This window comes from Melospiza melodia, chromosome 5 (genome assembly GCF_035770615.1).
Source record: "Melospiza melodia melodia isolate bMelMel2 chromosome 5, bMelMel2.pri, whole genome shotgun sequence".
NCBI classification, from domain to species: Eukaryota; Metazoa; Chordata; class Aves; order Passeriformes; family Passerellidae; genus Melospiza; species Melospiza melodia.
The window spans coordinates 32,030,296-32,057,381 of record NC_086198.1 but is presented as its reverse complement, the minus strand read 5'-3'; the positions used below and the strand labels follow the sequence as shown (position 1 = coordinate 32,057,381).

The 27,086-nt window shown below is 49.0% G+C and overlaps 2 protein-coding genes and 1 long non-coding RNA gene across 6 annotated transcripts in view; 2 read left to right on the top strand and 1 right to left on the bottom strand.

The window, feature by feature from the left end:
• BMP2K (BMP2 inducible kinase) overlaps window positions 1-5,249 on the top strand; it is a 49,075-nt gene extending 43,826 nt beyond the window's left edge. For both annotated transcript variants that reach the window (XM_063156832.1, XM_063156831.1), the window contains one exon: window positions 177-5,249. In XM_063156832.1, coding sequence (XP_063012902.1) covers window positions 177-1,603 — 1,427 coding nt within the window. In that variant the 3' untranslated portion in view covers window positions 1,604-5,249. The remainder of the gene's footprint in view (window positions 1-176) is intronic.
• Window positions 5,250-5,839: 590 nt separating this feature from the next.
• On the bottom strand, window positions 5,840-12,404 carry PAQR3 (progestin and adipoQ receptor family member 3). Of its 2 annotated transcripts, none has more exons than XM_063156828.1 (7): window positions 12,148-12,404; window positions 11,903-12,065; window positions 10,872-11,027; window positions 9,975-10,172; window positions 8,505-8,613; window positions 8,053-8,201; window positions 5,840-7,632 (listed from the first exon to the last, which is right to left on the bottom strand). In XM_063156828.1, exons 1-6 carry the CDS (start codon window positions 12,330-12,332, stop codon window positions 8,059-8,061), a joined length of 954 nt encoding a protein of 317 aa, XP_063012898.1. In that variant the 5' UTR covers window positions 12,333-12,404; the 3' UTR covers window positions 5,840-7,632; window positions 8,053-8,058. The 2 variants fall into 2 exon arrangements, with proteins under 2 accessions (XP_063012898.1, XP_063012899.1); XM_063156829.1 differs by having other exon boundaries at window positions 8,505-8,595; window positions 12,148-12,402.
• Window positions 12,405-23,960: 11,556 nt separating this feature from the next.
• The window catches only part of LOC134418477 (uncharacterized), a 209,488-nt gene continuing 206,362 nt past the window's right edge, over window positions 23,961-27,086 (top strand). For both annotated transcript variants that reach the window (XR_010027787.1, XR_010027788.1), the window contains exons 1-2: window positions 23,961-24,063; window positions 24,184-24,250. This is a non-coding gene — a long non-coding RNA (uncharacterized LOC134418477). The remainder of the gene's footprint in view (window positions 24,064-24,183; window positions 24,251-27,086) is intronic.

Sequence of the window (27,086 nt, the reverse complement as noted above, 5' to 3'; positions counted from 1 at the left end):
GTTGATTTTATGTGTGTTGTTTGAAATGTCAGATGTGATTTTTAGCTTGTTTCGCTCCCTAAGTACAGGATATATGTTTGCATCAGCTCCTGGAGTGTGTGGCTGTGGAGTGTGTGAAGACAGTTTTGCCTTTCTGTGTTTTAAGTTTTCATTTGCTTTTTTCTTTGGACCCGCAGGTTCCCCTGGAAAACAAGTGGATAACTCAGCCAGCAATCAAGGAAATAACTTAGGGACCCCAACAAAGGCTGGAAAACTGAGCCATGCATTTAGAGATCCTCAGGCAGGGAGGAAAAGTGCAGAGGGACACGTGACAAAAGGTGGTGAGGAGTCAGAGAGCGATTTTGAATCGGATCCTCCTTCTCCCAAGAGCAGTGAGGAAGAAGAAGAACAGGAGGATGAAGAAGTCTTGCATGGAGAGAACGGGGACTTCAATGATGACAACGATACAGAACCAGAGAATTTAGGCCACCGACCTCTGCTCATGGATTCTGAGGAAGAAGTGGAAGAAGAGGAGGAAGAGAAGCAGAGCTCTGATTCTGATTGTGACCGAACCAAGCAAAAATGTGTGGAAGGGCTCCTGGGCACTTGGTTCAGAGATGGGATGGGCAGCAGTGAAATCACAGAGCCCACTTTGGTGCCTATGTCCCTGCCTGAGGTACCGAGCACTCTGATCAATTCTGGCCAAGAATTTGATGTGTTTGGAGCTGTGCCCTTTTTCACACTGCAGCCTCAGGCAAGAGAGAAAGTGGACAAAGATGTTTCTTCTCAGGTGGCTTTTCCCAGCCTAAGCCAAGAGCAGGATGACTTTGTTTTCATAAAAGCTCCCTTCAGCAAAAAGATGCCACAGCGAGATGGGCAGGGGTCAGGGATGGAGCCTCTGCTCTTCCCCAGCTCTCCGCGGAGTGTGGATATCTTTGGTTGCACCCCATTTCAGCCGTCCCTCGTCCCCAAGTCTGCTGGGAGCAGACAGGACCTGTTTGGGCTGGTTCCGTTTGAGGAGATCACAGGCAGCCAGCAGCAGCAGAAGGTGAAGCAGCAGCGCAACCTGCAGAAGCTGTCCTCCCGCCAGAGGCGCATGAAGCAAGAGGTGCCCAAGAACAACGGGAAGCGCCACCACGGCACTCCCACCAGCACCAAGAAGGGGCTGAAGCCCAGCTACCGCACCCCGGAGCGCGCCCGCCGGCACAGGAAGGCTGGCCGCAGGGACTCGCAGAGCAGCAATGAGTTCCTGACCATCTCGGACTCCAAGGAGAACATCAGCGTGGCCCTGACCGACAGCAAGGATCGAGCCAACCCACTGCAGCCCGACGAGGCGCTACTGGATCCCTTCGGGGCCAAACCCTTCCACCCGCCGGAGCTGATGCGCCATGCCCAGCACCAGGGCTTTGGGGACAGCCGCGGGGACCATGGCACGGTGGTGGTGGCTGGCAGGCCCAGGCAGAGCTCCTTACACGGGGCCGTTCACAGCGGGGATGGGCTGAAAACAGATGACTTTGGTGCCGTGCCCTTCACAGAGCTGGTGGTGCAGAGCACACAGAGCCAACCACAGCAGGCACTGGAGTTAGATCCCTTTGGAGCAGCTCCATTCCCTTCTAAACAGTAGAGGCTTCCAATGGGTTCCCCCCACTATACCTCTCCAAGTCCCTTAGTAAAGGTTTAGTGGAGTCATTTATGTGGTTGAAATGCTAGGGGCCTGGGTTGTACAGCTTGTGCAGGGTGAGGAGGCAGTGACCTGCTTGCGTGGTGGAATTGCAAATAATGGCTAATTCTGAATTGGATCTTTTTGAGAAAGAGAAAAAAAATCAGAAGTGTTGTTTCCTTCTGGCAGATGGCTCCCAGAATGTAATGAGTAATTGGATATGAATCCCTGTCACTGACTTGGGGCCCTGGGACATACTGTTGTTTGTGCACTTTGGTCTTGCCTTTCCATCCCTGTGCCATGTGCCCCATTGGAGTGGAAGAGGCAGGGAGCACATGGAAAATGCTTCCTACATGTACAGGAGGCTGATGAACTGCGGTGCTTCTTTGTGTCTCTGCAGACCTAAGAGCCAAGACATACTGATATCCAGATTATGTGCTGGAAATGGCCAAGTCTTTGCTTCCTAGGTGAAAACTACCTTTATTAATCATAAAAATAAAGCAGCCACATCCTCAAGGGGTTGTGGCCCAGAATTCCAGAGCACAGCTATGGCTTGGGACCTTGCAGACATCTATGCAGCTGCAGAGATGAAAGGCAGATGTTTTTTTTATGTGCCTAAATGGTCAATTTTGAATTATTTTTTTTAATAGTAAGTGCCGTTAATGTAAAGTAGCAAACTGGAATTGTAGAGTCAAAACTCAAGAAGCAGGTGATTGACTGATGTGTGAGGATGTGTGGGGGAGTGAGCCAGCAGGGACGTGGCTGGGATTGCAGCACTTTGGGAGACTCCTCAGCACACTGGAAGAGAGGGGCTGTCCTTGGGCACGTGGAGTGCTTCAGATGACTTGTGGAGTTGACTGTGAGGTACAACCGTTGGATTGGTTTGATTACACCTTGGGATTTGTGTCTGTTTTCCTCTTGGATTTTGATTGAAAAGAAAATGTGTCCTCTCTGTTGGTTTTTTACCACAATAGTTTTATGAGATGACTGTAACCTGATGGTCTTTTAAGGGTCGCTAAATGCACTGAGCTTTGGAGATGCTTTCCACCCTGGCTGTGTTCCAGCAGGAGCTGCTGGCTGCCAGACCACCGAGCTGCATTTCACCCCTTGGAGCCTTTTGGGAGGGAGCTCTGTCCTGCTGCCCAGGAGCGCTGGGAGGCACCTTGGATGATGGCAGGAGATGTGACCACTGCCGAGCACAGTGTGTGCTTCCTGTGGTGCAGGAGGTGCTGGTGTGTGCAGAGACAGTCCCTTGGGACAGCCCAGCCTGGATTCCATGGCCATCCTCATGGGGACACAGAAGGAGGTGGCTCCTCAGCTTGTCCCACCTTTCTGTCCTGCTCCACTGGAGGCTGAGGAGTTGGTAGCTGGGTGTTTGCACAGGGGGGACATCCCTGTTTGTGTCTGGGTGTCCTCACATGCCCCCCTGTCACAGGTGAAGTGAAATATGCAGGGTTGTGAGCTTTTTTCCCCCCAATGCCTCCTGCTGGATATTCAGGAGATGATGGGGGCATTTGGTCCCTTTCAATATTCACTGAAAACACATTGAAAACAAATCATGAGACTTCTTTGGGATCAGTCGGATAAAATGCCCCCTAGGATATATGTGAGATTGCTTCCCTTAGCTCTGGAATCTGAATGTAGCTCATGGTGATGGTGTACAGATAGCTACCTTCACCTTCCTCAGTTTCACTTCTCACAGGGTCTAAGTGGGGTATTCCAGCTGTGCCTGCTTCAGTGTGCCTTTTCCAGGCTTAGGAGATAAGCCCTTGGGAGATTGAGTAGAAATGTTTCAACACAGGACTTTCCAAGCTTTATTACTGCTCTTCTCACCTGTTTGGTGCCAAAGGCTGCAAGAAGCACATGCCAATTTTTGTAGCATTTCTGACACTCAGGTTAACAGTCTTTTTCCCTTTTTTTAATCTCTGTGCATGCTTATGAGCTGCCCTTCTCAATGTCTTTCAGAGCTGTTACCTGCCTGAAGAGCCCTTGGAACACAGCAAGATGACAAATGTGGCAGTGAGGTGGCTAGTCCTCACCAAAGCCAGGCTGTTGCTGTCTTCCCAGTGGGAAAGCAGTGGGAAGGGTTAACAATGCACAAGGCCGTGGAGCTTGGCTCCAGGGCCCAGGAGGAGAGGTGGGGGCTGTTGTACATGCAGGGCGGAGGCTGGGCACCAGCAGACCCAGTGTGGGCAGAAGCCATCAGGTAAATTATAGATAGGAAATGTGTTCAGTACTGTTGGTTTACCCTGGGGCTCCAGGCTGAGGAGGGCTGCAGGGGGCTTGGGCAGAGGGTCTCTATGCACTTACACTGCAGCACAGCCAAGCTGGAGGGAGAGACAAGGCACAGGCAAACTGCAGACCCCACTGACTCTAGAGCTGGCACAAGTTATGGCCCATGATATTTGCCTACTAATGCCCTTAACAAACCTGGTTCTTCACACTTGAGACCAATCAGGTTTTTGATTAAATTTCCCTTTTTTTTCTTTAGAGTTAGTTATTTTGTTCTTTCTCATGGTCAATGTGAGATTGGTGCACCCTGCTAAGCTGACTTTTCCTAGTGTATGTAGTTTATACACAACTGAACCCAAGCTTGGGGTTGTTTTCAGCCACTATCCACTATTTAAAGGAGGTGAAATGTGTGACTGTCAGGGAATGGGATATCCTTTGCCTTTTTTCAGGGTGTGTGGAGTGCAATGTGACCTTAGTAGAAATCAAAAAGGCCTTTTTGCAGTAGTCATGTACATGCTGCCTGTGGTAGCAAAAGGGCAAGGTAAGGGGTTGACAGTTCCCTTCCCAGACAGAAATCCCAATGGGTTTTTACAGCTTCTCCCTCTGCATGCTGAGGGACTGAAGCACAGGCCTTGTAGGATCAGCTGCTGGAGAGAGTGTCTGCCCCGAAGTGCTAAGAAGCACAACCTCTTTTAAGTGTTTGTGGTGATGGAAGGAAAAACCAGGTAGTTGTGTTTGCCTGTGGACTCAAAGGGCCCTTAGGTGTGTAATTAATGCTGTGGTGGGGGGCTCTGTGAGCACCAGTGTTGGAGGAAAAAGCTTATTATCAATTCTGGGTGTCCCAGTTAGTAAAACCAAGTACTGTGAAAATAAGTTTGATATATTTGCTACTGTGAGACAAAGAGTTTATCTGGAGTTTTTTATACTATATGGTGTATTTTTATATATCCAAGGAGTATATATAAAATATACACATGCTCGCACACATCATGTACCCCTTGGAGTTGCTGTAGTGTCGGTAACCCAGCAGCCACAATCATGTTTGTGACTTGAGTGAATATGAGTTAAGCACCAAGGGTGGCTGCTGTGCTACTGTTCCATAGAGCTTATTTTGAAAGGAAATCAAGAAGATGGTGTGTATGGTAAAGTTGTGACTGAGGCATCACCTACTATTAAAGAGCATAAAAACTATTTTAAAATTGCTGGCATTCAGCTTTTAAGTGCACTTGCCTGAACTACACTTCCACTTCTTGTTAGACTTGGAGTTTCTAAAGCTTTTTTGTGTACTACTAAAGCCAGAACTTTTAACTTTTTTTGTGAAGCTGATGTATATCATAAAACCCTTGGAATTGTTAAATAAAGGAACCTGGTAACAGTGCCTTTTCAGGTCTCTTCAACAGTGCATGGTGAAGTGTTTGTGTGTAGGCTTTCATTTACTCATTATAAGCACTGTTGCTGCTGCTGAATGGTTTTTTAGCTGCCATGTAAGTATCTGTGACTCTCATAAAACTGTTTTAAGTAGTTGTATTTGCTGCCCAATCATCCTGCTGTGTCCAACTGGTTGAAAATCCTTCAGTTCAGTGTTACTCCTTAAAGCCTTCCTGCAGAAAGGTCATGTGTGGGTCCCAATGGCACTGGACTGAGATCTGCACTTGTGGACAGAACTATAACGTGGTGTGAGCCCCTTCCTGCAGTTGTTTACTGGAGCACGGTGTTTGGATGCTCCTTGTATTGATTTTTACTCTTGTGTGAGATGAAGTAAGAATGGAAACGGTCAAGAACAGATACAGCAGCAGCAGGACTCTGTTAATAAAGAGTACTGGTAGTAGGCTGAAAAGCTGAGCTCATCAGCAAATTCAGCTAGAGAGTGTCCCCCAAAAATCCCTGTTTGTGGCACAGGTTCCATGGCTGAGCCATTGGCATCGGCTGTTTTGCTGCATGAGGTGCAGGAATGACGTTAGTCCAAAGAAAAAGCCAATGAACTGGAATTTATTTATAATTCAGTATGTACATCAAAGATCATCATGCAGCTTGATAAATTGTGTCAGGTAAAAATGCACAGCTTGGCAATCAGTTTTCTTATCTGGTGAAAACTGCTGGAGAAGTTGAGTTTCCATTATAAAAATACATTAGCAAATGATCAAGTCAGTAATATTACAGACACATTATTGAGATATTACTGTACACATAACACTGGAAACAGACTTTTACACTTGCAAGTTCCTTGTCAGGCTTCAGTAGTAGTAATTAGTGCACTTGAAACTTGCTTGGCTGTCAAGTTAAAAAATTATAAAAAAAAATCAGTGTTTACACTGAAAGGCTGAAAACTCTAGGAGCTGAATCATTAATGCAGAGTCAGTTTTGCCAATACTTCTTTCTGGCGTTAAAGAAGATCAACAGAAAAGCACCACAACCACCCTCTGACCTAAACAGACAGCATCCCCGTCTAGCACATCAGGAGGAGTTCCCATCCTGCCTTCTCTGTGCCTGAGGCGTGCAGGTGCCTGTCTGTAACTTTCCACCTCCACTCCATGTCTCCTTGGCATGCCCTGACCAGAAACCAAGTCCTGCTCCTCTGCCTTAGCTCAGAGGGAGGCAGCTTTGGGCAACCAACAGAGCCTGCCTGCCCTGGGCTAGTCACTGCACAGAGCCAGCCTCTCCCAGTGCATTGAGGGAAGCCCTCTCCACAAGGATGTAGCCACTTAGGATTTGTCCCAACAGCATCCTTGCCTCTAACCCAGAAGTCCAAAGGATTTTAATGCTGTTTGGAAGACTGGCACCCCTGGAGCTTAATGGTGCTGGGCAGCAGCTGTGTGCTAACCAGCGTATTCCATGGCTCCCTGGTGTTCATATTATAAGGGAAGGTTCTGCAATGCATCCTGAAACTCCAAGCAGCCTTGGCACGGTGGCAGGATTGTGAAAGCAAGTAATTTTGGACAGCAGTGTGTGTGAGTGCAGTATCATCCTGCACATAGGGAAAGGCCAAAAGTCAGGAATCTGCAGCCCCGGCAGGTTCCCTGATTGCAAAACAACAACAAACATGGACACGCAGCCTTAGTGCTACTCCTGGAATACTGATTCCAGATTACTGAAGGGATCTAGAGAAATTTCTTCAAGCAATGGCACAACCATGCCCCTCCTTGGGGTGGGCTATTTTTAAGATCTGCAATGAAGATCTAGGTGTGCAGGCCATCATGTTATCTCCCAGGGAATGGGAAAGGGGTCATCCAGAGCAGGACAGAAATCCACTGAATTCCAGTTCGTGTGTTCTTGTGTCAGTGCTGAAGCATAACACATCTTCCCTGTAAAGGCTGAAGGATGCACTACCCACAGGCCTGTGGTTCGGATCCAGGACCAGCTCCCACAGTTCCTACAATTTTACAGGCACACTGCCAAGAGTATTCTCCTAACTGTGCACACCAGCTGAAAACCTGGTGTCCAGGCCTGAGTACCCTTGGCTGAGCCATTCATGTCTGCCAAGCAACAAAACATCCTGCTGGGATCTGCGTGCCGAGTGAGCTCAGCCTCCTGCTGTCCGGCTCCAGGAGGAGCTGCTTGGTGCTTGACTGCCAGGCAGGAACTGGCTGAGAAGGAAATGCTCCTCCAACCCAGGCAGTGCTGCTGTGTTTATCAAAGCTTGCAGTAACACTCTGTCCCAGCAAGGGGGTAAGATCCCAGGAGTCAGCAAAGGAACGGCCTCAGTCCTTGACAGCACAGCTCTTGACGTGAGGCCCCCAGTCACCAATCCTCTCGTGCTGCCTCTGAAATAGAGCAGGGAAACGAGGTAAATCACTGTGCACATGTAATTGGCAACTCATCTGATTTCCAAAACATCCAGATCAATGCTAAGCAGACTGAAAACCTGACAAAAGCCTGAGGAAAATGCTACTTAAGGACATGTACTGATGATGGTTTGAGACTACTCAGATTGTGACACAGAGCTGGAAGGGATCTGGCAGGACTAAGTCCAGCCTGCTCTAAAACTGCTCAAGGGCCCAGCAGCTCCCCAGAGCCTCATGCAATGCAGCAGCACAGGTGAGCAGAGTGCCTGGCATCACATCCCTGCTTTTTATAGGCACCAATCAGGACCCAGTCTGGGACAGTGACCTGAGGTTCAGGCCAGCATTCCCAAAGCCTGTGGTTGGGGTATCCTGTTCACCCGAGGATGGCGGCAGCCGTACCTTGGCTCACAGGTCGGCGTTGTACTCGGTGCAGGGCTTGCTGTGTCGGTACTGCATGATGTACACTGTGGACTGGTGCCACCAGTACAGCATCACCACTGCCAGGATGTGCCACACTTGGTGGCTCGAGCCGAGGTAGTTCAACTGGCCTGTGGGGGAAAACAGGGACATGGAGTTCAGCTATTAAATTCCACCACGATTCCACATTGTGCAGTGCAATCAGTCTCTTGCAGAGCTCCACCACACCCTGCCCTTGAGGGGTGACAGGGAAAGTTCTTTAACGAACTTGATGGAAGTTGTCAGCCTCTTCCCACTCTTTTACTCTGTATGGGAACACAGCATGGGGAACATGGTCAGCCTGTTCTCTCCCAGGAAGTTCAGGACCCACAGCAAGGACTGTGACACTGTAGGAAGCTTAACTGAAGAAAAACAGCCAGAAGAGAATTTCCTACCTGGGAAGTATCTTTCTGGAACTTTGGAAATATAGAAGAGAAAAGCTACAGCAGCGATGAAGTACATGACAAATACCCGCGGAGCAAACTCCTGCAAAAGAAAAGCAAGCTTTCCTATTCTGTTAGAAGGCAAAACCAGAAAAAAATGTCCCTAAAGATAAAAAAGGAAAAGGCATGACAGCACCGAATCTTCCTTCCCTGCCTGTGTTAGCTATGCACAGATCCAGTGGGGACGCACATGCCAAACTCTGGGAAAGCCTGAGTGGAAAGAAATCTCTTGTATTCCAGCTTCTTGCTTCTACATGCAAGATTCTCTGTTCAGCAGGCACAGCATGTGTCTGTGCAACGTCACCTGCCACTCCCCTGAGCCTGCACAGAGCAGCCAGGGTGAGGGACACTGCACTGCACATTCCACTTAGGCTGGGACCACAGCAGCTGCACACAGGACTGCTCACAGTGGGGGATCAACAACCAGCAACTCAGCCACCAGGTGCATCTTGTTAGCAGAATGTTTTGTTACCAAAAGTGGGCCCTTTCCCTGAAGTATGGAAACAAAATGTACCCTAGACACCATCCTGCTATGCCAGGGGAAGCCAGATGGGGAAGTGTGGGGGCACAACTGCTACTGATGATTTTTAGAGAGCCAGTGTGAAATGTCCTGTATAAAGGCCATGTCTATTTCCAAGTGGTGCTCTGCCGCATTCCACAGCAGCTCTGGACCTGGCTGAACCCTCACCCCATGGACAGCCATCCATACAGGCCAGCCCAGGTGTGTGCAGTTTGTGCTCACTATGAAAAGGAAATGTTTCTTTCAGCACCATCAGGTATTACTGGCTAACTGCACTGATTTCAGGGTGGTTCACACTGGGGCACACCAGACTGCCTTTGGCTGTACTGGGCTGCTGCTGTCACAATGTAATTCCAAGGAGTGAAACAAACAGGAAAATAGTAACATGAAAGAGCTGTTAGAGGAGGATAGCGTAGGAGACAGAGGGCTGAGCAGGTAAATGCTGATTTCTACTGCCATCCTAGGGAACAGAGGAGGAGACAAGTAATCATCCCAGTGTCTCCTGGTTGCCCTCTGGAGCTGTGGAGGCAGCCAGCCCTGAGCACTCCTGCAGCCTGACAGGCTCCTTCCTGCTCCACAGGCACCTCAGCTCCTGCCCCCGGCCCTGGCGAGGGTGTGGTCTGCCCGCACAGGCTGCTCCGTGCCCAGGCACAGACACAGCTGGATCCTGCTCCCCTTCCCACCATGCAGCTTTAGGGCAGCACAGCACAATGAAACTTCCCTCTCAGCACAGTTCTCAGTGTTCCCATTTGGATTGTATTGACCAAAAGAATTCTGTCCTTAGAGGAATTGTAACTACTCCTGCTTCTCCATTGTTTCCCAAGTGTAAGAGAACTCAAGGAAGATGGCAAATGAAAAGCAAAAGGGAGTCTTATTTCCTTTTTTTTTTTTTTTTTGTTTACCTGTACAATGGATGCCCCAACGCCTCCATTGAGCCAAACCCAGTGGATGGTGGGAATGATTCCGTAGCCAGACACGGAGCAGAAGATGATGGAGCGCAGCCTGTGCCACTGCTGTGTGAGGTAACTGGGGTGGATCTGAGCAAAAAACACTGCCAGGATCATGGCCAGCACAGTGATCAAATACACCTGGCGCCAATACTGAGGGTACAAAGAAACAAAGGCAAGTTTGTGGTGTGCAGAAGTCAGCTCTGGGCAGAAGGTTTCAGTGACTGAGCACAGCAGTGCTTCACCCTGTCCCTGCTGTGGGTCTGAGTGGAGGGCCCTGTGCCTATCAGCTGGCACTGAGGGGAGGGGACTGCTCCTGGGGGGCACCTGGCACCACATCCTTCATTCCAAGCACTTCCTGCACCAAATGTTTTCAATACACCTGTGCCTCACCTGTCCAGCTCAGCTCCTGGACAGCCATGCCCAGGGCAGGCCTTGAGAGGGAACTCATTTACTCATCCTCTGTTAGAAGGAAGGAAAACAAGGTTGTTTCTGCCTCACAGCAGCTATCTCGTGGGCAATACTGTTTGAATAAAGTACCTGTGATGGGACACATCCCATGACCAGCCTCAGGCACTGGATACAGGTAGGACCTGTAAAGTTTCCCTACCTTGAGAGAAATTTAAATATTTTCCTGAGGCTTGTGCAATCATCAGCTGGAAAGAAAAACCTGCATTTGCCTGTCTCAGGCAGCACAGTTCAGCTCAGGTCAGAGGGACATGTTCCAGTTCCCCTCCCTGCCTCCTCGCTCCTGTTCTCTTTGGACACCTGCACAGAACCCCCTTCCTGCACACAGAAACTGCAATGAGAACACAGGAACCAAGCCCTGCAAGGACATTGCTCCCCACTCACATTACTGCAGTAGAAGGCATAGAACACGCCTGACACGTAGCAGCCCAGGATCCCGATGGAAATGCCCGCGTAATCCAGCGCCATCCAGCGCCGGCTGGTCTTCTCGGAGCGGTGGCAGCAGAACAGGTGGTATCCTACTGAGCAAAGCATACACACCTACGCAGAGTGCCAGAGGAGGAGGATTAGTTCCTTACAAAGGAGCAGGGAGCACAGCCAGTCCCAGCCCTGCAGCTGTGCTGTGCAGTGCACCCCAGCGCAGGCACTTGTGATCCCTGGCAGCCGACCATAAAGCTTCTCTGGCACGGGGGAGGAGAAGCAGGACACTGCAAACCATGGTAACCAGTTGTACAAGTAGCAAAAGTGGGCTCCTGAGGCCAGAGAGCTGGCAGTGCTCCAGGGAGACACATCCGCACCAGTACAGGGAAGAGCCCAAAGCCCAGATCTGCCCTGACTGCCCCGCAATCACTGCGTGCCTTGACTGAGGGAACACACAGAAATTTAACTCTTAGGCACAGGCTGCATGTTTGCTCCTAGGCTGCCTTAATATCTTTTCCCTGAGAAGTGTTTGGTTCTCTGTGGCCTTCTGCAGGGGCAGGGAGGGGCACTAGAGCCACTTGTGGCTGTACAAAGGCATCCTGTACCCTGCAGAGAACACCAACAGTGCCTTGAGCTCTCTGTGCTCTCACAAGGTGCAGGGGCCCACCGGAGACAGGCCTCAAGTCTGCTGTGCAAACACATTCCTCTGACAAGTAACAAGTGAGGCCGCCAGCCCTCTGCCCTTCCCGACCATCGGGCCGCGGCTGATCCCTTGGATCCCAGGGTGCTCGGCCCTATCCAGCAGCACCTGGAGCCGCATCAGGCCCCCTCAAGCTGCGGCAGCTCTGACACACGGCCCGGACAAACGCACTCGTGTATCACAGACTCTCTCCTGTGGCAGCTGCGTTCGGTTTTTACCCCGCGGAGCGACGCCGCCGGGCCCGCGCTGTGCCCGCACCGCGGAGGGCTCAGCGCCGCCGGCAGCCGGCGCCCACCTGGAAGCAGAAGAGGCAGACGGAGCAGATGACGAAGTCCTCGCGGGAGGCGCCGGCGGCCGGCAGCACGGCGGTCAGGTCGTAGATGCCGAGCGTGAAGAAGAGCAGGAAGCCGAGCAGGTGGCTCCAGATGTTGACGGTCTCGTTGGAGAGGATGAAGAGGCTGAGCGAGAGGAGGCACAAGGCGGGGCGGGGGTGAGCGGCGGCGGGGCCGGGGGGCGCCCGGGGCCGCGGGGCGCGCTCACCTCTTGATGCACAGGCGGGAGGGCAGGTACGCGCGGTATCCATCGGTGATGTAGGGGTTGTCCTTCAGGAACACCGGGATCTGCTCGTACGTGTAGAGCCGGATGCCGCGGGGCACCAGCACCGGCCAGTACTGGTAGCTGCCCAGTTCGATGTAGTGCGCGCTGCGCAGCAGCTTCTGGTGCATCCTGCCCGCCGCCACATCGGACCGCCCCAAGCCGCCCTCACGGGCCGGGGCCGGGAATCGGGATCGGGAGCGGCGCCGGGAACGACCGTGATGACGTCACTGCGCGGCGCGCGCCGATGGCGTCAAGGCGCGGCTCCGCCCCGTCCTGCCCCGGCAGTGACCGCTAAGGGGCGCCCGAGAGCCGCCTCAGAGTCCCCCGATCTCCGAGACGCCTCAGCGGCCTCGGAGCCGCCGGAGCGCCCCGGGGCGCCTCACAGCACCCCTCCGAGCCGTTCGACTCCCGGGACCCCCGCAGGACCCCTCAGACCTCCGGGATCCTCCGAGGCGCCTTGGAGTCCCAGGTTCCCCGCGGTGCCTCAGAACCCTCACTCCCCCGGGGCGCCTCAAAGCCCTCATGTCTCTGGGACCCCTTAAACCCCCCGGAACCCTTCAGGCCCCTGCCACCTCTCAGAGCCCTCAGACCCGCGGGACCCCCTGAGGTGCCTCAGACTCCCGGGACCCCTCAGAGCCCTCAGACCTGCTGGAACCCTCCAGGGCCCCTCAGAGCCCTCAGACCTCCGGGACCCCCTGAGATGCCTTGGACGCCTCAGAGCCCTGAAGTGCCTCAGACCCCTCAGACCTGCCAGGACCCCTCAGGGCATCTCAGACTCCTGTGGCCCCTCTGAGCTCTCAGACCCTCACAACCCTCTGAGACTCTCAGACTTCCAGGATCCCTTGAGGCACCTTGGACTCCTCAAAGCCCTGAGGTGCCTCAGACCTTCCGGAACCCTCCAGGACTCCTCAGAACCTCTGAACACACGGGGACTCCCTGGGGCCCCCCTCACCCTTCAGCCAACAGAAATGTGCCTTTGGGCCAGTCAGGCATTCCTCTCAGGTAGGCCTGAGGCTGCAAATCTCAGTGAGGGAGGCCAAGAATGTACCTGTCAGGTCAAACAACACTGAGGGCTGTCATTCTCCTTGGGAATTGCAATTGCACTGTGCAAGAGCAATGCCTGGTTAATTGAGGTCATGGTTACTAGCATTTTGGGGGCTTCCCTGTGTACTCTGGGAAGTAACAAAAAATCTTAGTAGTAAGAAAGACTTCCAAAAGTTTGTATGGCCTCAGTAAGAAAAGTTGTATGGTGTTTACCAGTTGCTTTTAATAGGTTTTTTTGTTGTTGTTGTTTTTTTTGTTTGTTTGTTGTTGTTTTTTGTTTTTTTTTTGTTTTTTTTTTTTTTTTTTTTTTTTTTTGCTAATTAAAAAAAAAAGGTGAGAGAAAGGAGAAAAAAAAGAAAAAAAAAAAAGAAAGAAAAAAAAGTAGTGGGGGTTAAGCACTGATTCCCCAGGTATAACAGTAAGAGTTTTGGTTTCAAAGGTGCAGGCAAGTGTACTACAGGGGAATGCTGGTTCACTTGGCCCTCCCAGCCAGTCCTGTGCTGGGAGGGCTCCTGCAAAGGTCCTTGGTCTCATTAAACCAAACGGTGTGAAGAGTGTGTGGGGCTGTCCCGTGGCAGAGATGTGTCATGTGAAGTAAAAGATGGGGATGAAGGGAGGTTAAAATTCACCCTGACAGTCAGGGCCAGGTGTTCAGCAGAACCAGCTGTGCTGTGTCACTCCCAGATTTGTGTTATGCCATTTGGTTCCCCAAATTAAGTTGGATTGGGCCGGCAGCAGCTTTTGAATATTTGTACCGATCAATCACTCACTCAGATTTCTCCCTGTTAGTGCCCTTGGAGCGCTGTTGCTCCTGCCCCTGCAGTTCCTCCTCCCTCCTGCTCAGCTGCTCTGTGTGCTAGGTACATTTTCCCCTCATGTAACCCCAGGAGTTTCTCAGAGGAATCCTGTCCACAATAATAATTGAGCAGGCTTAGCTTTAACATGCTTGCGTTTCAACTTCCCGGGATGTATTCGGAGCCTGGCTCGGAATGGTTCAGTCCTGTTTTACTTATTTCTGTTTCCTGTTCCATACTGCTGCTCTGGTTCAGGATTTCCCATCCACCCAAGCGTTCTATAATGAGGTTAGTAAGGCTAATTCAGGAGAGAAGCACAGAGAGAAGGGGTTCTCTGGGGGGACCCTCAGCCGTAGCTGAGGCCCGGATCTCAGTGAGCTGGGGAAAACTGCGTGTGCTCCTGCCAGCTCCCGCTGACACACCCAGCGACTTCTTGTTTGCTCCAGCGCCAGACCACTTTCACCGAGCCAAAGGGCGGTCAGAAAGTTGATACCGAGTTAAAAACCTTAATTAATCTTAATTGTCCATTGTCTCATTAGCTTACTGGGAACGGGATACCTGCAAAAAGCACTTTGGTTCTAAGCCCAGTGCAATTTAAATGAACTCCCAAGTGCTTCAAGGGGCTCAGTCAGAAGAAATCGGCGCTGACAGCACTTTTTTTTTCCTAAAGAAGCTTTAATTGGCTGTTAAGTTAGAGCTTTGAAGCTTTGATAGGAGGAGTGTTATAGGTTAAACTAATAAGGGAAATTGAGAAACAATTAGGGCAGCTTTAAATTAATTACTTACACTATTTATTTCGAGTTTATTGAACAATTGTGTGGTATATGTAAGGGATTGAAATTAGCCATCTGTGTGCTGTAGCTTTGACCTAAATTGACCTTCCCGGGTAAGTAAGTAGCTTGCCCTAATTCCTGCACTGGATCTCGAATTGTTCTGGCAGATAAGATTAATTGGGAGGAAAGATGAAAGCGCTTAAGAGGCTGCATACTTTTGTGTTGGGACTGGAGTCAACTGTGCAGACAGAGGTAGGGAAGGCTTCCAGAGAGGTGGCTGAGGAGATCACCCAGGAGCCGAACTGAGGAGCACATTGAGAGCAGGGAGCTCAAGGGCAGCTGCCGATTGTGCCCGGGGCGGAGGAGCGGACAGCGCCCCCAGCAAGGAGCCGTAACCTGGCCCCGGAGCCTGGCCGAGGGCTCGGGGCTCCGCGCGGTGACCAGGCGCTCCCAGGCAGGCTCCTCAGCAGGGAGCTCCCAGACTCGGGGCGCTCCGCCGGGGAGCTGACAAACGCCGGGGAATCCTTTGTCCCCGGAGCTTCCCGAGGCACCAGCCCAAGCTGATACTGTGTGCCTGCACCACATTTAAATTCTTTAGGGAACAAGCGGTGTGGGGCTCTGCTGCTGGAAACCTAGAGCAGAGCCGGTAAGGAAGCCTGGTCAGCCTGTGTGGGATCCCAGGATCGGTTTGTGCCCTGCTCCACTTATGCTGTGGTTTTCTAGGGAGCAACCACGGGAAGAACAATGATCCCAGGACCAAATATCTCAAATGTTGATGGCAGAATGTGAGCAAATCCCAAAGTGGTTGAATTTTAAAACTGAAAGAGTGGAAATATTTTCGGTGCTGATTTTTGAGTCATTGAAACTGTTTTTTCCGCCCCGCTGCTGCCCAGCTCTCCCTGCAGGTGTCAGCCTTGCTCCACGTACCGCCCGTCCTGCCGCTGCACCTGGGCCTGCCTCCCGCCGGCTGCGCGACATCCTCACCCTCATTCCATAGAGTTCGGGGCTCTCCCGGTGGGGCCGGGCCTCTCCCCACCGGGATGGTGCTAATGTTCCTAAAGTTGCCGTGCCTCCCAGTTTGCCCTCTTCTGAAGTGCCCGGCAAAATGCCTGCTCCCGAGTTTCGTTCGGGGACTTTCCACGTTACAAGTAAGGAAATGGGAAGTGCTCTGGGACTCCTTTCCCCACTGCTGGAATCCACTGCTCTGGGAGAATTCAGCTTACTCTGAGTTTTCCAGAAAAGCCAGATTAGTGCCCACGAATTAAACCTTGTATCAGGCTGCCTTAGTTAGGAAAACGCACCTGGGAGTGTTGGCAGAAGGCACTGCATGTCTTCCTTCGTATTGTGCCTATAGCAGTGTTGGTGGGATAGCTCAGGGTTTCTTTGCCTGTGATAAACACAGTTGTGTTTTCCCTGGGGACAGGAAGCAGGAAGCATCCTGTGTGCAGCAATTTGGCAAAACTTGGGGATGAAGTACAGGCTCTGCTCTAGGGCCACAGAGACCACGTAGCTGTTTGTGTGCAGGGAGTGTCCATGTGCACTGGGCCATGAGTGACATTGGGAGGGGAGGTGTTAGAGCCCCTTGTTATGAACAGCACAGGAATCCTGTCCCCAGTTCTTGGGAGCAGCCACAGCAGCTGTGCAGGGGATTCCTGACTCTGGAGTCACATATAAGGAACTAAGACTTGTAGCCTCATAGGAGTCAAAGAGGCTTTCACAGAGAAAATGTCTGTGTGTGCAAGAATAGAAATCCCAGACAGCCCTGCTCCACCAATTCCCTTCATGAGACAACACTGGGAATGCAAGTATCTTGTGTTTGAGAATGACTTTAATACCAAGAAAGCTTGATTTCAAGGTCCTCTTCCCTGAAAGTCTTCTCTGCTCCCACTGCCCCCACTAGGAATTTTGTGGCCAAGTTCTCCGTGGTTTCCTGCTGCTCTTTGGTTTAGCACTGAGCAGCTTCCAGGAGTGCTGCAGACAGACCTGCAGACATCTGCGTGGGGGCTCAGCTCTCTCTTTCCTCTCCCCATGGAGAGATGCCATGTGATGTGTGCACTGAAGTGACTTGGTTTGGGAGGGCTCTTCCTATATATATATATTTTTTTTTTTTTTCTTTCAAAGGGTGTTTTTATTTTTTGAATCAATCCCTTTGGCTTTCAGCTCCAGCTTCTGAATCTCAGCATCTGTCAGTGGTGCGATAAATTCTCTTTGGTGATAAGAGAACAGCTGCCAATAGCAAGAGCAGGGATGGCATTTGGGGTTTTTCCTGCTGCATGAGCCCTTGCAGTCAGCAGAACCGCCCTGTGCACACAATGGAGAGGGCACCTCTCCTGCCCAGCCCACTGTTCCGCTGCCAATTTAGCAACATCTTTTCCTCCATGTTAAGCAGATGCACACAAACAATTGTGCAGCATAATAGAGTCCTGAACTGAAAGAACTGGGGGTAGTTGACAAATGGCTTTTTTTCTGGATACATTCTGAAGGTGGAAGTGATATGGGGACAACAAAGAAATTTTTTTGAGAACTTAAGGGATTTTCGGGGAGAGAGAGAAGCTGCTTTGGAAAGATTCTTAATCATATGGGTGGTGTTTCCTAGCACAACAGTCTGTTTCCAGTGAAATTGATAGAGGAAAAAAAAATTGGTAGAGGAAAAAATGTCCTCCACTTGTGTGGAGTCCTGAATTTTAGATGCATCAGATTTGAGTTTTTTTTGTTTTTCATATTTAAAGGTCTCTTTAACTCCAGTCTGCCTATAAAATTTTATCACAGCTGGAATTCATGCCACAACAGAAGGTATTTCTAGACCAATTATTTTGACTGAGATGTTTTGCTTCTCTAGCTGGGTACGTTTAGTTGATGTATTTATAGTGAGAGTGAATCTCCAGGAATTGTGGACAACTTTGTTCCATAAGGTAATTTTGGAAAAGTACATGGTTTGGGACTTTGCTAAAGAAAGAACCAAACTGTTCCCTGTGGAAGTCTGTGGCTCCTCTCACCTGGTTGGAGTTTGGCAGCAAATTTACCAAAGAGGATCGTGTTTCTAAGGCACTTAAAAGTCAAACCAGCCTTTTTGTAAAGTCATCCTGTGGGTTTTGCTGTAAAGCCTCACTGGTGCTGATGGATATCTCCAGGTATTTGAGTGTTGCTGTAAGCAGGACCACAGACACACGTTCTCATTTGCTTCTGATGAGGATTTCTATGCTGAAATCAATTGGGCCTTTTCCAAAAGTCCTTCCAAGCTTTTAGTGGGCATTTTAATCTGATCTATGAAGCACTGCTTTAATCCCAAACAAGGCCTGGGTATTGACATTTGGGATGATTTCACTGCACTTCCTTTTGGCTTGTTTTTTTGTCATCTGCCAAGATGAACACATGCGCATCATGTTTTTTTCCTGTGTTGCTAAATGCCACAATCTCTGCTAAGCAGCAGTGGTGTAGTTTGAGAACTAGTAATATCAAAATGAAGATTTGCCTTGCATCCAAAAATGGTCCAGAAAGATCCAGGAAATGTGGAGGAAATGATTGTTTTGTTTGGCTCACTGCACCTTGGATGTTGTCACCTGCCTGCCAGGTTGGGGTTTTGCCCTTGCCACTTAGTTTGTCTTTGGATAGGTTTTCCTCAGTGGTTTTCATTACTAAAATTGGAATTCCATTATCTTCTGAAGATACTGAGGTCATTTTCCCTCTCTTATCCTCATCCTCTGTATAGCTTCATTAAATCATGGAGACCTTTAAGTGCTGAGGAGGAGGCCATGTATTAGGAAGTGCTGGAAGTTGGTGAAGAGCCAAGTACAGTATAACAAGCCCTGCAATTGCTTTTAATCCCTCATTTGTAAGGTCATGTGTTTGTCACCTTTCATGCTAGTAGATGCCCCAGTCCCATCTACTTGTGGGCCTGGAGACCTGGAATGCTCCTTTTCAGCTATTACTTGGACTAAAAACTCTCTGCAGAGAAGAGAGGGAAGGGAGTCACTAACCTGCTTTCCTACCTAATTTTTCCCTTTTGTCATAAAATTATTTGACCATTTCATCTATTACTTCCACATATTTAAGCTAATGCATTGATTTTTTGAAGTTGTCAAACATTAAGCAAGATCCACAGAAAATTGTTTCCCAGTCTTAGAAGCATCTGTTGGAATTTTCCTCTGTTCTCCACTTGCTCCCTCCTTGCCATTCCCTTTCACAAATCATGCTGTGTGCTGTGTCTCATCAGTCATACAAAACTCACCAGCGTGTCCCACAAGTGGCTGCGGAGCACTTGGATTTGGCCAGCCTTGAGAATTCTGTTCTGCCTCTGCTCCTCCTTTCTCTGTGACCTCAGAATGACAGTAACCCCGTGTTCTGGGAGAAACGAGGCAGTGATTGAACTCCCTGTCTGTGCTGTGCACACTGAGCCGTGAGGAGTTAGAATTCTGCTACTCTTGCCCAAAGCCCCTCTTGACTCTGTTTCCTGTTTTCCTACAGTCTGCTGAGCTGATGGATGCCTTGTGACGGTGTTCTGCCGTCGGAGTGACTGTTGGAATGGGAGCTTTGTGCCTCGCGGAAGGCACGGTGCTGGAGCCGCAGTTGTGTCAGCCTGTGCTGTGTCACTGGGAACTGATCTTACCAACATGGGAAGTGTGCTCTTCCCCCGCTGAAATCTGATTCCCGCCGACGTGCTGAATGGCAGGAGTGACTCCTGAAAGCCTGCAGATGATCCATGCTGCCGGGGAGGGGTTTGGAATGGGAATGCGAGAGCGGCGTGGGGATGTGGAGCTGTTCGCAGCTCCCTTGCCTGTGCTAGGGCCACGTGTCACGGAGAGCCATCGGGCTGGGCTGCTCTGGGTATTCCTGGCAACTGGGACTTTGTTCGGCAGGCTCGCAAGGAGCTGAATGGCCGCAGATGCTTCCTCCTGACTGGAGCTGGGAGTTTGAAGGGCAGCTGAATTTGCTAATGTTGGTGCTTTGATGCAGAGTGTGAGAAATGGTGATGAGGCATGAGGCAGAACAGCTTGCTCGATTGCTGCTGGAGTGACTCCGCAGTGCTGACAGTAGTTAAAAACATGGCTTTGGTGCATAGGCTTAGTTAATATATAGAACTTGGAAGGCTGCTCGGAACAGCTATGGGCTCTCTCTGTCTGTCTCTTTTTAATAGAGTTGCTTCCCTGCCCAGAACTGCACTTTAATTTTCAGTCTCTTTAGGGTCATTAGAGAAGACTGACATTTTGGGAACATTTGTACAGTACAAGTATGAATAACAGTATCCATGCTTTTTCCTGCAAGGGGATGTGCAATGCAGTCAAGGGTTATTTTCCTGATTGTTAGCAGTGGTGGCATACTTGCAAGTATAAAAACATGGTGTTCTTTTTGCTGGAGAGTTAGTCCAAAGCAAAGACTCAGCTGGGACTTGAACCAGGACATACTGGACAGGCTGTGCTTCCTTGGGACCACAGGACATGATTGAGTTAACTTCCCAGAAGAATCTCTCCTGCAGTAGGAAAGTGACTTTAACAGCTTGGCCCTCTCTTCTGCACATCGAGTAGGAAGAGCAGGTAACTCTGGCACCTGTGAGGAGTCTGGCTGGGCCTGATGGGACAAAGACCTCACTGAACATGACTGACACCTCACATCCAAGGTGTGATCTTTCTTGTGCTGAGGCAGCCCCCTCATCCTCACCTCCTTGGCTATCCAGAAGCTGTGTCAGTGGTTTGGGAAGAGAGACCTCATAGTTCCTGCCTGGCCTTGTTGGTCCTGCTGCTGCAGGAAGCAAAATCCCAAAGGAAGCATGTCTTGCAGGCAGCTGGGAAGGGCTGTGGTTCCTCAGGTCACGGTGAGTCCTGCTGCTGCCAGCTGGAATGAGGGGGAGCTGCTGGATGGGCAGCAACAAGCCAGGAGAACAGACGACCTTGACTCACATCCATCTCTCCATATCTGAGTCCTTTCCACTTTTTCAGAGCTTTTCAGATAATTTTCTCAATTAACAATTGAAATGCCAGCTGTTTCAGAGGTGGGATCAGGTGGGGAACTCGGTCACTCATGTTGGTGATCGGTCCCTCCGTGGGTGATCCCGCTCACTCCAGTGGGAGTACTCACTGGGGAGGGAGATTCACCCTGGGCAAGGGGATCCTTGCTGTGCAGTGCCAGCAGCTCTCCTTGCAGACAGAGTACAGGTGGGGAAATGCTCAGAGAGACAGCAATCTGGAGTTTTGTTTAGCCTCCAAGTATTCATCCTTGTGTTCTCCAGGTTAAGACAGGCATCAGCTCATGGAACTGGATGCCAAATGCCTCTGGAGTTGCTGAAAGAATATCAACATTTCTCTCTTCACCACATTTCATTAAAAAAAAACCAACAACCCAAACCAAAAAACTGCAACAAAACCCAACTAAAACCTGCAGCCTCATTATTATTTCAGTGTAACTTGTGCCATGAGGAGATCAAGCAAGCATGTCAGTGTGTGACTGTCAGTGTGAAGAGACCAACTGTAGCTCTGTATGTGAGCGAGTTCTGGGCATGCTACTTCAGGGGCAGTGGTGAGTTTCTTTCAGGCTGCGGGAATGCCTTTTTCAGGGGTTTTTGTTTGAGGGGTTTTTTTGTTTGTTTCTTTGGGGTTTTTTTTGATGGACTAGTTAGTTATTAGGATGTGGTCTTGTCAAACAGGCTTGCCAGGATTTCAGCAGTCATCCCAAGTGGACTGCCTAAAAAAGGGCTGGCACTGCATCACATGGAATGACCGATGACATGTCATATATTTTTAATGGGCAGAATGTTTTAATAAACATTCTCCCTCCTAAAATACTGGATTTTAAAATAGGTTTTAGCCTTGAGCCATGTAGCTACCCAGCTGTGAATTTTATAAGGCAACAATCTCCACACCATTAGATGTTATGACTGATATGCTAGTGATGGCAATAGCAAGTATTTCCACACATTAAAAAAGTTTCCAGTAGCAGTTAAAGGAAGTATGGCTCTACTTGGAAGATTTTCTCAGCTCAAAATTAAAGCAATTTAATAAAATTATGAAGTCAGCCATGTACTGTCTTCTAGTGAACTGCAAATTCTGTGTATTGAAGCCATGCTGATTGCTGTGCCTGACAGCTCTAATCACATCACCTGACGCTTTTGAACATCAACATTATTTTCTTTTTGTGTGTGATTTCTACAGCCTTAGCTACTCAAAATTCAGCTGCAAGGTTGCACAATGGGGCAGATGAGAGCCCAGCGTGATCTACCACAGTTGTCTTGGTTTGTAGGAAATCCTGCTTGGGTTGTTGGGGTTTTTTTCTGGGTTGCAGCAGTTACCTTGCTTTATTTAGAAGTGTTTGAGACCACGTCTCAGATTGAAAGGTGATCCAGTGATCCCTCTTTGGGTAACCCAAGTCCCTCCTGTACAGTGACTTTTGTGCAGAGATCATTGAATCATGCAGCCTGTTGGAGATCTCTTCTCTTCAGCCTAAACCTACCAGCAAGTCAAACACTGTTCCTCTTGAACATGTCTCACCTCTTATCCACCACAGAGAGGGACATCTGAGTGTTTGTGTGTGTCTGAAAGAGAGAGATTATAGTTGTGATCTTCTGGTCTTTGTTGTTCTTTCTTGCCTCCCCTGTGAGCTGCAGTGATCCTTTACTTACAGGATAGAAGAGTTTATAAAGTTGAAAACAAGCTTTGTCATTTATGGGCTCTTTGTTGTCTGGGGTGAGATAAAGCAGATATGGTTTTTGTGATTAATTTTAAGTTTGGCACTGGAGCATTTATTTACTTTGCAGAAAATCCCCTTTCTTTCAAACCAGAGTATTGGTTAAAATTCCAGTAGTCATTCAGAAATTCTGCACAAAGTCATTATTTTACTAGTTTAGAATTAGTTTCAAGCTGTAGAAGGTGACAGCAGGCTTTCTGTCATGCTCCTGTAGGACAGAAATAGAAGCACAAACATGGCTTGAAAAATCTGATGAGAACTGATAGCAGGGTGGTGTTAATCCTTTGCAGCCTGCACAGCTCCATCCAGCATTGGTGCTGCCAGCTCTCTGGTGAGTGATAGAGCTGTGGCAAACTGTCCAATGGCTCAGCTGTGTCCTGTCTGGTTTTTTTCTTCTGGTGTCACTAAAAGGTCCTCACATTTCTAGCAATGTAGGAAGGAACTTTTCATTGCTGCTCATGCAGAGATTTGTTTCACCAGCAAACAGGGATTCTATATCATTAGACTTTTCAGATTTGGTATGCCTCTGGTTTTGGTGGCTGAACCAGAAGACCCTTTAAGAGAAGTTTAAAAAGTGCCTGTGCAGTTTGACATGTTTTTTGCATTTAGATAGATGGTGGCCTTCCTTGCACACAGGAATGAGTTGCTATTACTCCACAGCTTTGTCACTGTCTATTGGTGATGGCCATGGAGAAGAGAGCCCAGAGGTCCTGGGTGCTGGCTGCTGTAAGGGTAAATGACACCAAGCAGCCTCTGTCCCCCTGGGCTTTTTGATCCAGAAGATCCATCACAACAAAGGAATTAAAATACCTCAGAGAAAGTCACTGAACCAGGTTCCCACTCAGGAGACTATTGGGTTCACCTGGTGGTCTTGTGGTGCTCTTAGCAAAGGAAAGCAAATAAATTTGCCTGATGTTCTGGTATAGGATAAGGCTTTGGAAAGGCACATCCACATGCACCTTTTGGTGTCCATTTCTCTTGCAGGTAATTTCTGTTTCTCATTCCTCAGAGCAAGTGGCAGCACATCCCCAGCTCTGAAGTTCCCATGGTGCTTATAACTGTCCCAGGGATTTGTGCAGCCTTATCACCTGCACTCCTCAGCAGGCTTAGGGATCTGCAGGACCGGATTTGGCAGTGAGCAGGATAAAGCCTTCCTGCAGGTTATCTCTTGTGAGGGGATCTTGTTTCCTGACACTAGCCATGTGTCACTCACACCCATCCACTCCTCTCCCTGTTCCCCCCATGATGTCTGTAAGGAGCAGTTAGTTAAATGGCAAATAAATCTGATTCCTCTTGGATTAAAAATCGATTCAGGTAAGTTGCTGCTTGTTTTGCTTTGACTGCTGTGTCTATTAGGCAGTGATTTCTGGCACTTTCTCCTTGCTGCTGTCACCCCTCATAAACTCCATTCCCAGGGGCCTGACAAAGTAGTGTGGCACTGGAGAGCAGCACGGCCTCCCTGCCGAGGGAGGTGTGCCTGCCCCAGCTGCCCGGCTTCCCCCTGGAGCTTGGGGCCGGGGGAGAGCAGCAGAGCTGGGTGCTCTGCTCTGGCATCGCAGGGACGGCCACAGCAGGTGCTGGGGATCAGGGAGAGGCTGGGGCTCTGCCTCCGTCCCGTCAGTGCCCAGCCGGGGGTGGAGGTGGAGCAGGGAAGGCAGCGCAGTGACCTCACTCCATGTTTCTCTGTGCGCCAGGTGTCCCTGCGGGCTGGCAAGAGCCCTTTGGTCATGAGGACAGGGGCAGAGGGACCCCGCGTGTGTGGTAAGTGTCATCAACCCCCGTCTCCTCCTCCCCAGCAGGCTGGGAAGGGGCTGTAATTCGCTTCCTTCCCGGGGGAAGAGCAGCCCGTCCGTTCCGTGTGACAGCACACGGACCCCCAGTGTCCAGGTGCCCCCGGGCAGCGCCGCTGCGACAGCGGGAAGGCAGCGCCGCATGCCCAGCACAGCGCTGGCACGGCCTGCGCGGGGATCTGGTTAAGTCTTGAAAGACTTTCTGGGTTATGACATTCCCCTAAATGTGCTGAGCTTTCTTTAACCTTTCATAAAACATTGTGATCTTTATGGACTGTATCATATTGTGCAGTAATGTGCTTTATTGTCCACAGAATAAGCTTTTCTTAAAGATAATTGGAAAGCTGGAAATGGCTGCTATCGGCTGATTTTTTTTTTTAACACATTATTTCTGAAATGGGCCTGGTGTAATAATGACCCTATCTGTTCAAGATTTAAGATTTGTCTTGGCAGAGAAAATTGATCCATTTCACCTTTGTCTAATGGAAATTTTTATCTGGGATTATCTGTTTATGTAAATGAATGTTCCTCTGAAAAGAGAACTTGAGGGGGCTGTAAATCTCAGTGACACTTTAGTTTCATGGGGGGAAAATTGGAAAGGATTCTAGTATTTATCTGACTGAAATTGGTTATAAAAACAGAATTATCTTCGTGTACCTGCTGCATCTGATGTTTCCTGGAATTTCATTACCTTTTTGAATAATGCAGCATCACACTGTATACAGGATTCACTGTGATTAGCCCCGAAATTGTTGGGGGGGTGTTTGCCAGCACTGTAATTACCAGGAAAAGGCAGCGTGTTTGGGGCAGTGGGATTCTGATTCCTGCCCTAATGGGTACCAATTAGCACAGCCACATTATTCAGAGGCTCTGAGGAGAGCAGGGGATATATACCACATGACTGTTTTTCCTTACAAGTTATGTGGGGCTTTTTTAAACTGAGGAGTGAACCTAATTACAGAGGAAAATGTCTTCGGGTAATCAGCTTTTGTTTACAGTTTGCAGAACAGGACTGTGAATGTAGCATTTAAACTAATATTTTAAACATCATCTTTAAAAGCAGTTTTGCCATTAAAGAGACAGCCTAGGTTTTTTTTTGCCAAGTTTCCTCTTGAGCTCTAGATGACACATCCTGGCCAGGCTAGATCATGGCTGGGATTGCCATACCAAACACAATGTTTGGCTTGTGCCTGCTAACCATTTAAATGCTTGTCTGAGATTGCTGCTGGAAGCACTGCCTCTTCTCTGGCACTCCATGGCACTGACCAGGAATGCACTGTGGGGGTGATGGACCTATTAGTCTGTTTAAAGAGCTGTTATGCAAGAAGATGCAACTTTTAGGATTATTTTAAAATTAACCAAGATGAAAACCCCATGTGTCTTCACATGAAGCAAGGCTGCTTTGTACACTTGACTACTTTGTGATCCTTGCCCTCTGTGGCAAACCAAAAAGGATTTTTTTCATAGGTATAATGACATGATGGTGTATTTTGTCTGTGCCCAGATGGAGCATGCACACACAGAAGAATACGCATCAGACATAAACACGCATTTAACAGTTGAAACTTTTGGTTGCTGTTGCTTAGCATGAAATTCCTGCTCATCTGGAGCAGAGGAAGAGTGATTTGCATCTAGGAGCCATCAAAGAATGCACTTCAAGGTACTGAACATTGCCTCATATTTGTACATCTAATTAAGTGGCCTAATTTTCAACCATCTTGCAAAGCTTCTGGTTGCTCACAGCTTTCTGAAGTCACCCCCCTGGCCTAGCTGCCCAAGTGGAGGATAGGAGCCTGACTTGGGGGCTGGATCATCCAAGTCTTCCTGGGCTGATTGCAATGGGAATTACACCTAAGGAGGATTTCCCCTCTGCAGTTAAAAATCACAGCTCCAACTGATGCTGTGCAGAGGTGTACCAAGACTTGTTCAGCCTAACACAACAGTAAGCACTAAAAATATTTTTTAAGAACTACTGAAAACAGAAAATCAGCACTTAACCATGGCTTTCACTCTTTTATAGTTACAGGTCTTAATGTTGCTCAATTTATTTCCGTAAAACTTCAGACAGCAACATTCCCTGCCCAGGTTCTTTACTTTTGTGACTTTCTGCTCCACATTTCAGGCAGTCATTTCAGTTGGAATTATACATTATTACCAGCTCATTAAATCCAAAATAAATGAAGTGGAAAATTACAGAACTCCATGGATTACAGTGCACCCAACTCAAAATAGAAGTGTGTGATTAAAAACAAAATGGTCTGCATTTTAAAAATGGATTAATAGTTTTAGGCCCAGCTGGCAAAGTATTACATGAAATGTGTTTTCAGACTAGGAGTAATGTAAAATAAATGTCACTAACATTGCTCAAGGTGGGCCTGTTACAAGCACAGGACTTTGCAATAAACAGGCTCAAAAAAAAGAAAAAAAAAAAAAGAAATAGATATATTTGTAGTGTAAAGGACTGAAATGCAGGAAAGGCACTTGAACAACGTAGGGAGGAGGACAAGGCTTTGCTTTGCTTCAGCTGAAGTGTAAAAGCACTTGTAATTCATGCAGAACTGGAGCATGGTTAGGCTCTGCAGTCTTGCTTGTTTGCTTTGAAGGTAACAGTGGTGATAACCATGAAAAATAACCACAGTTACTCTCCTAGGTAAAAGAACAACCACAAATACATTCCTAGACAAAAGCCCTAGGGCTTGAGAACAGCTTGGTTGGCAGCTTCAACAGCCCAGCATGAGGTAGCATTGTACAGGTAAATTACCTCCTCCTTGCAGCACAGGCAGTTTGAAAGAGGTGGGTCTATGTAC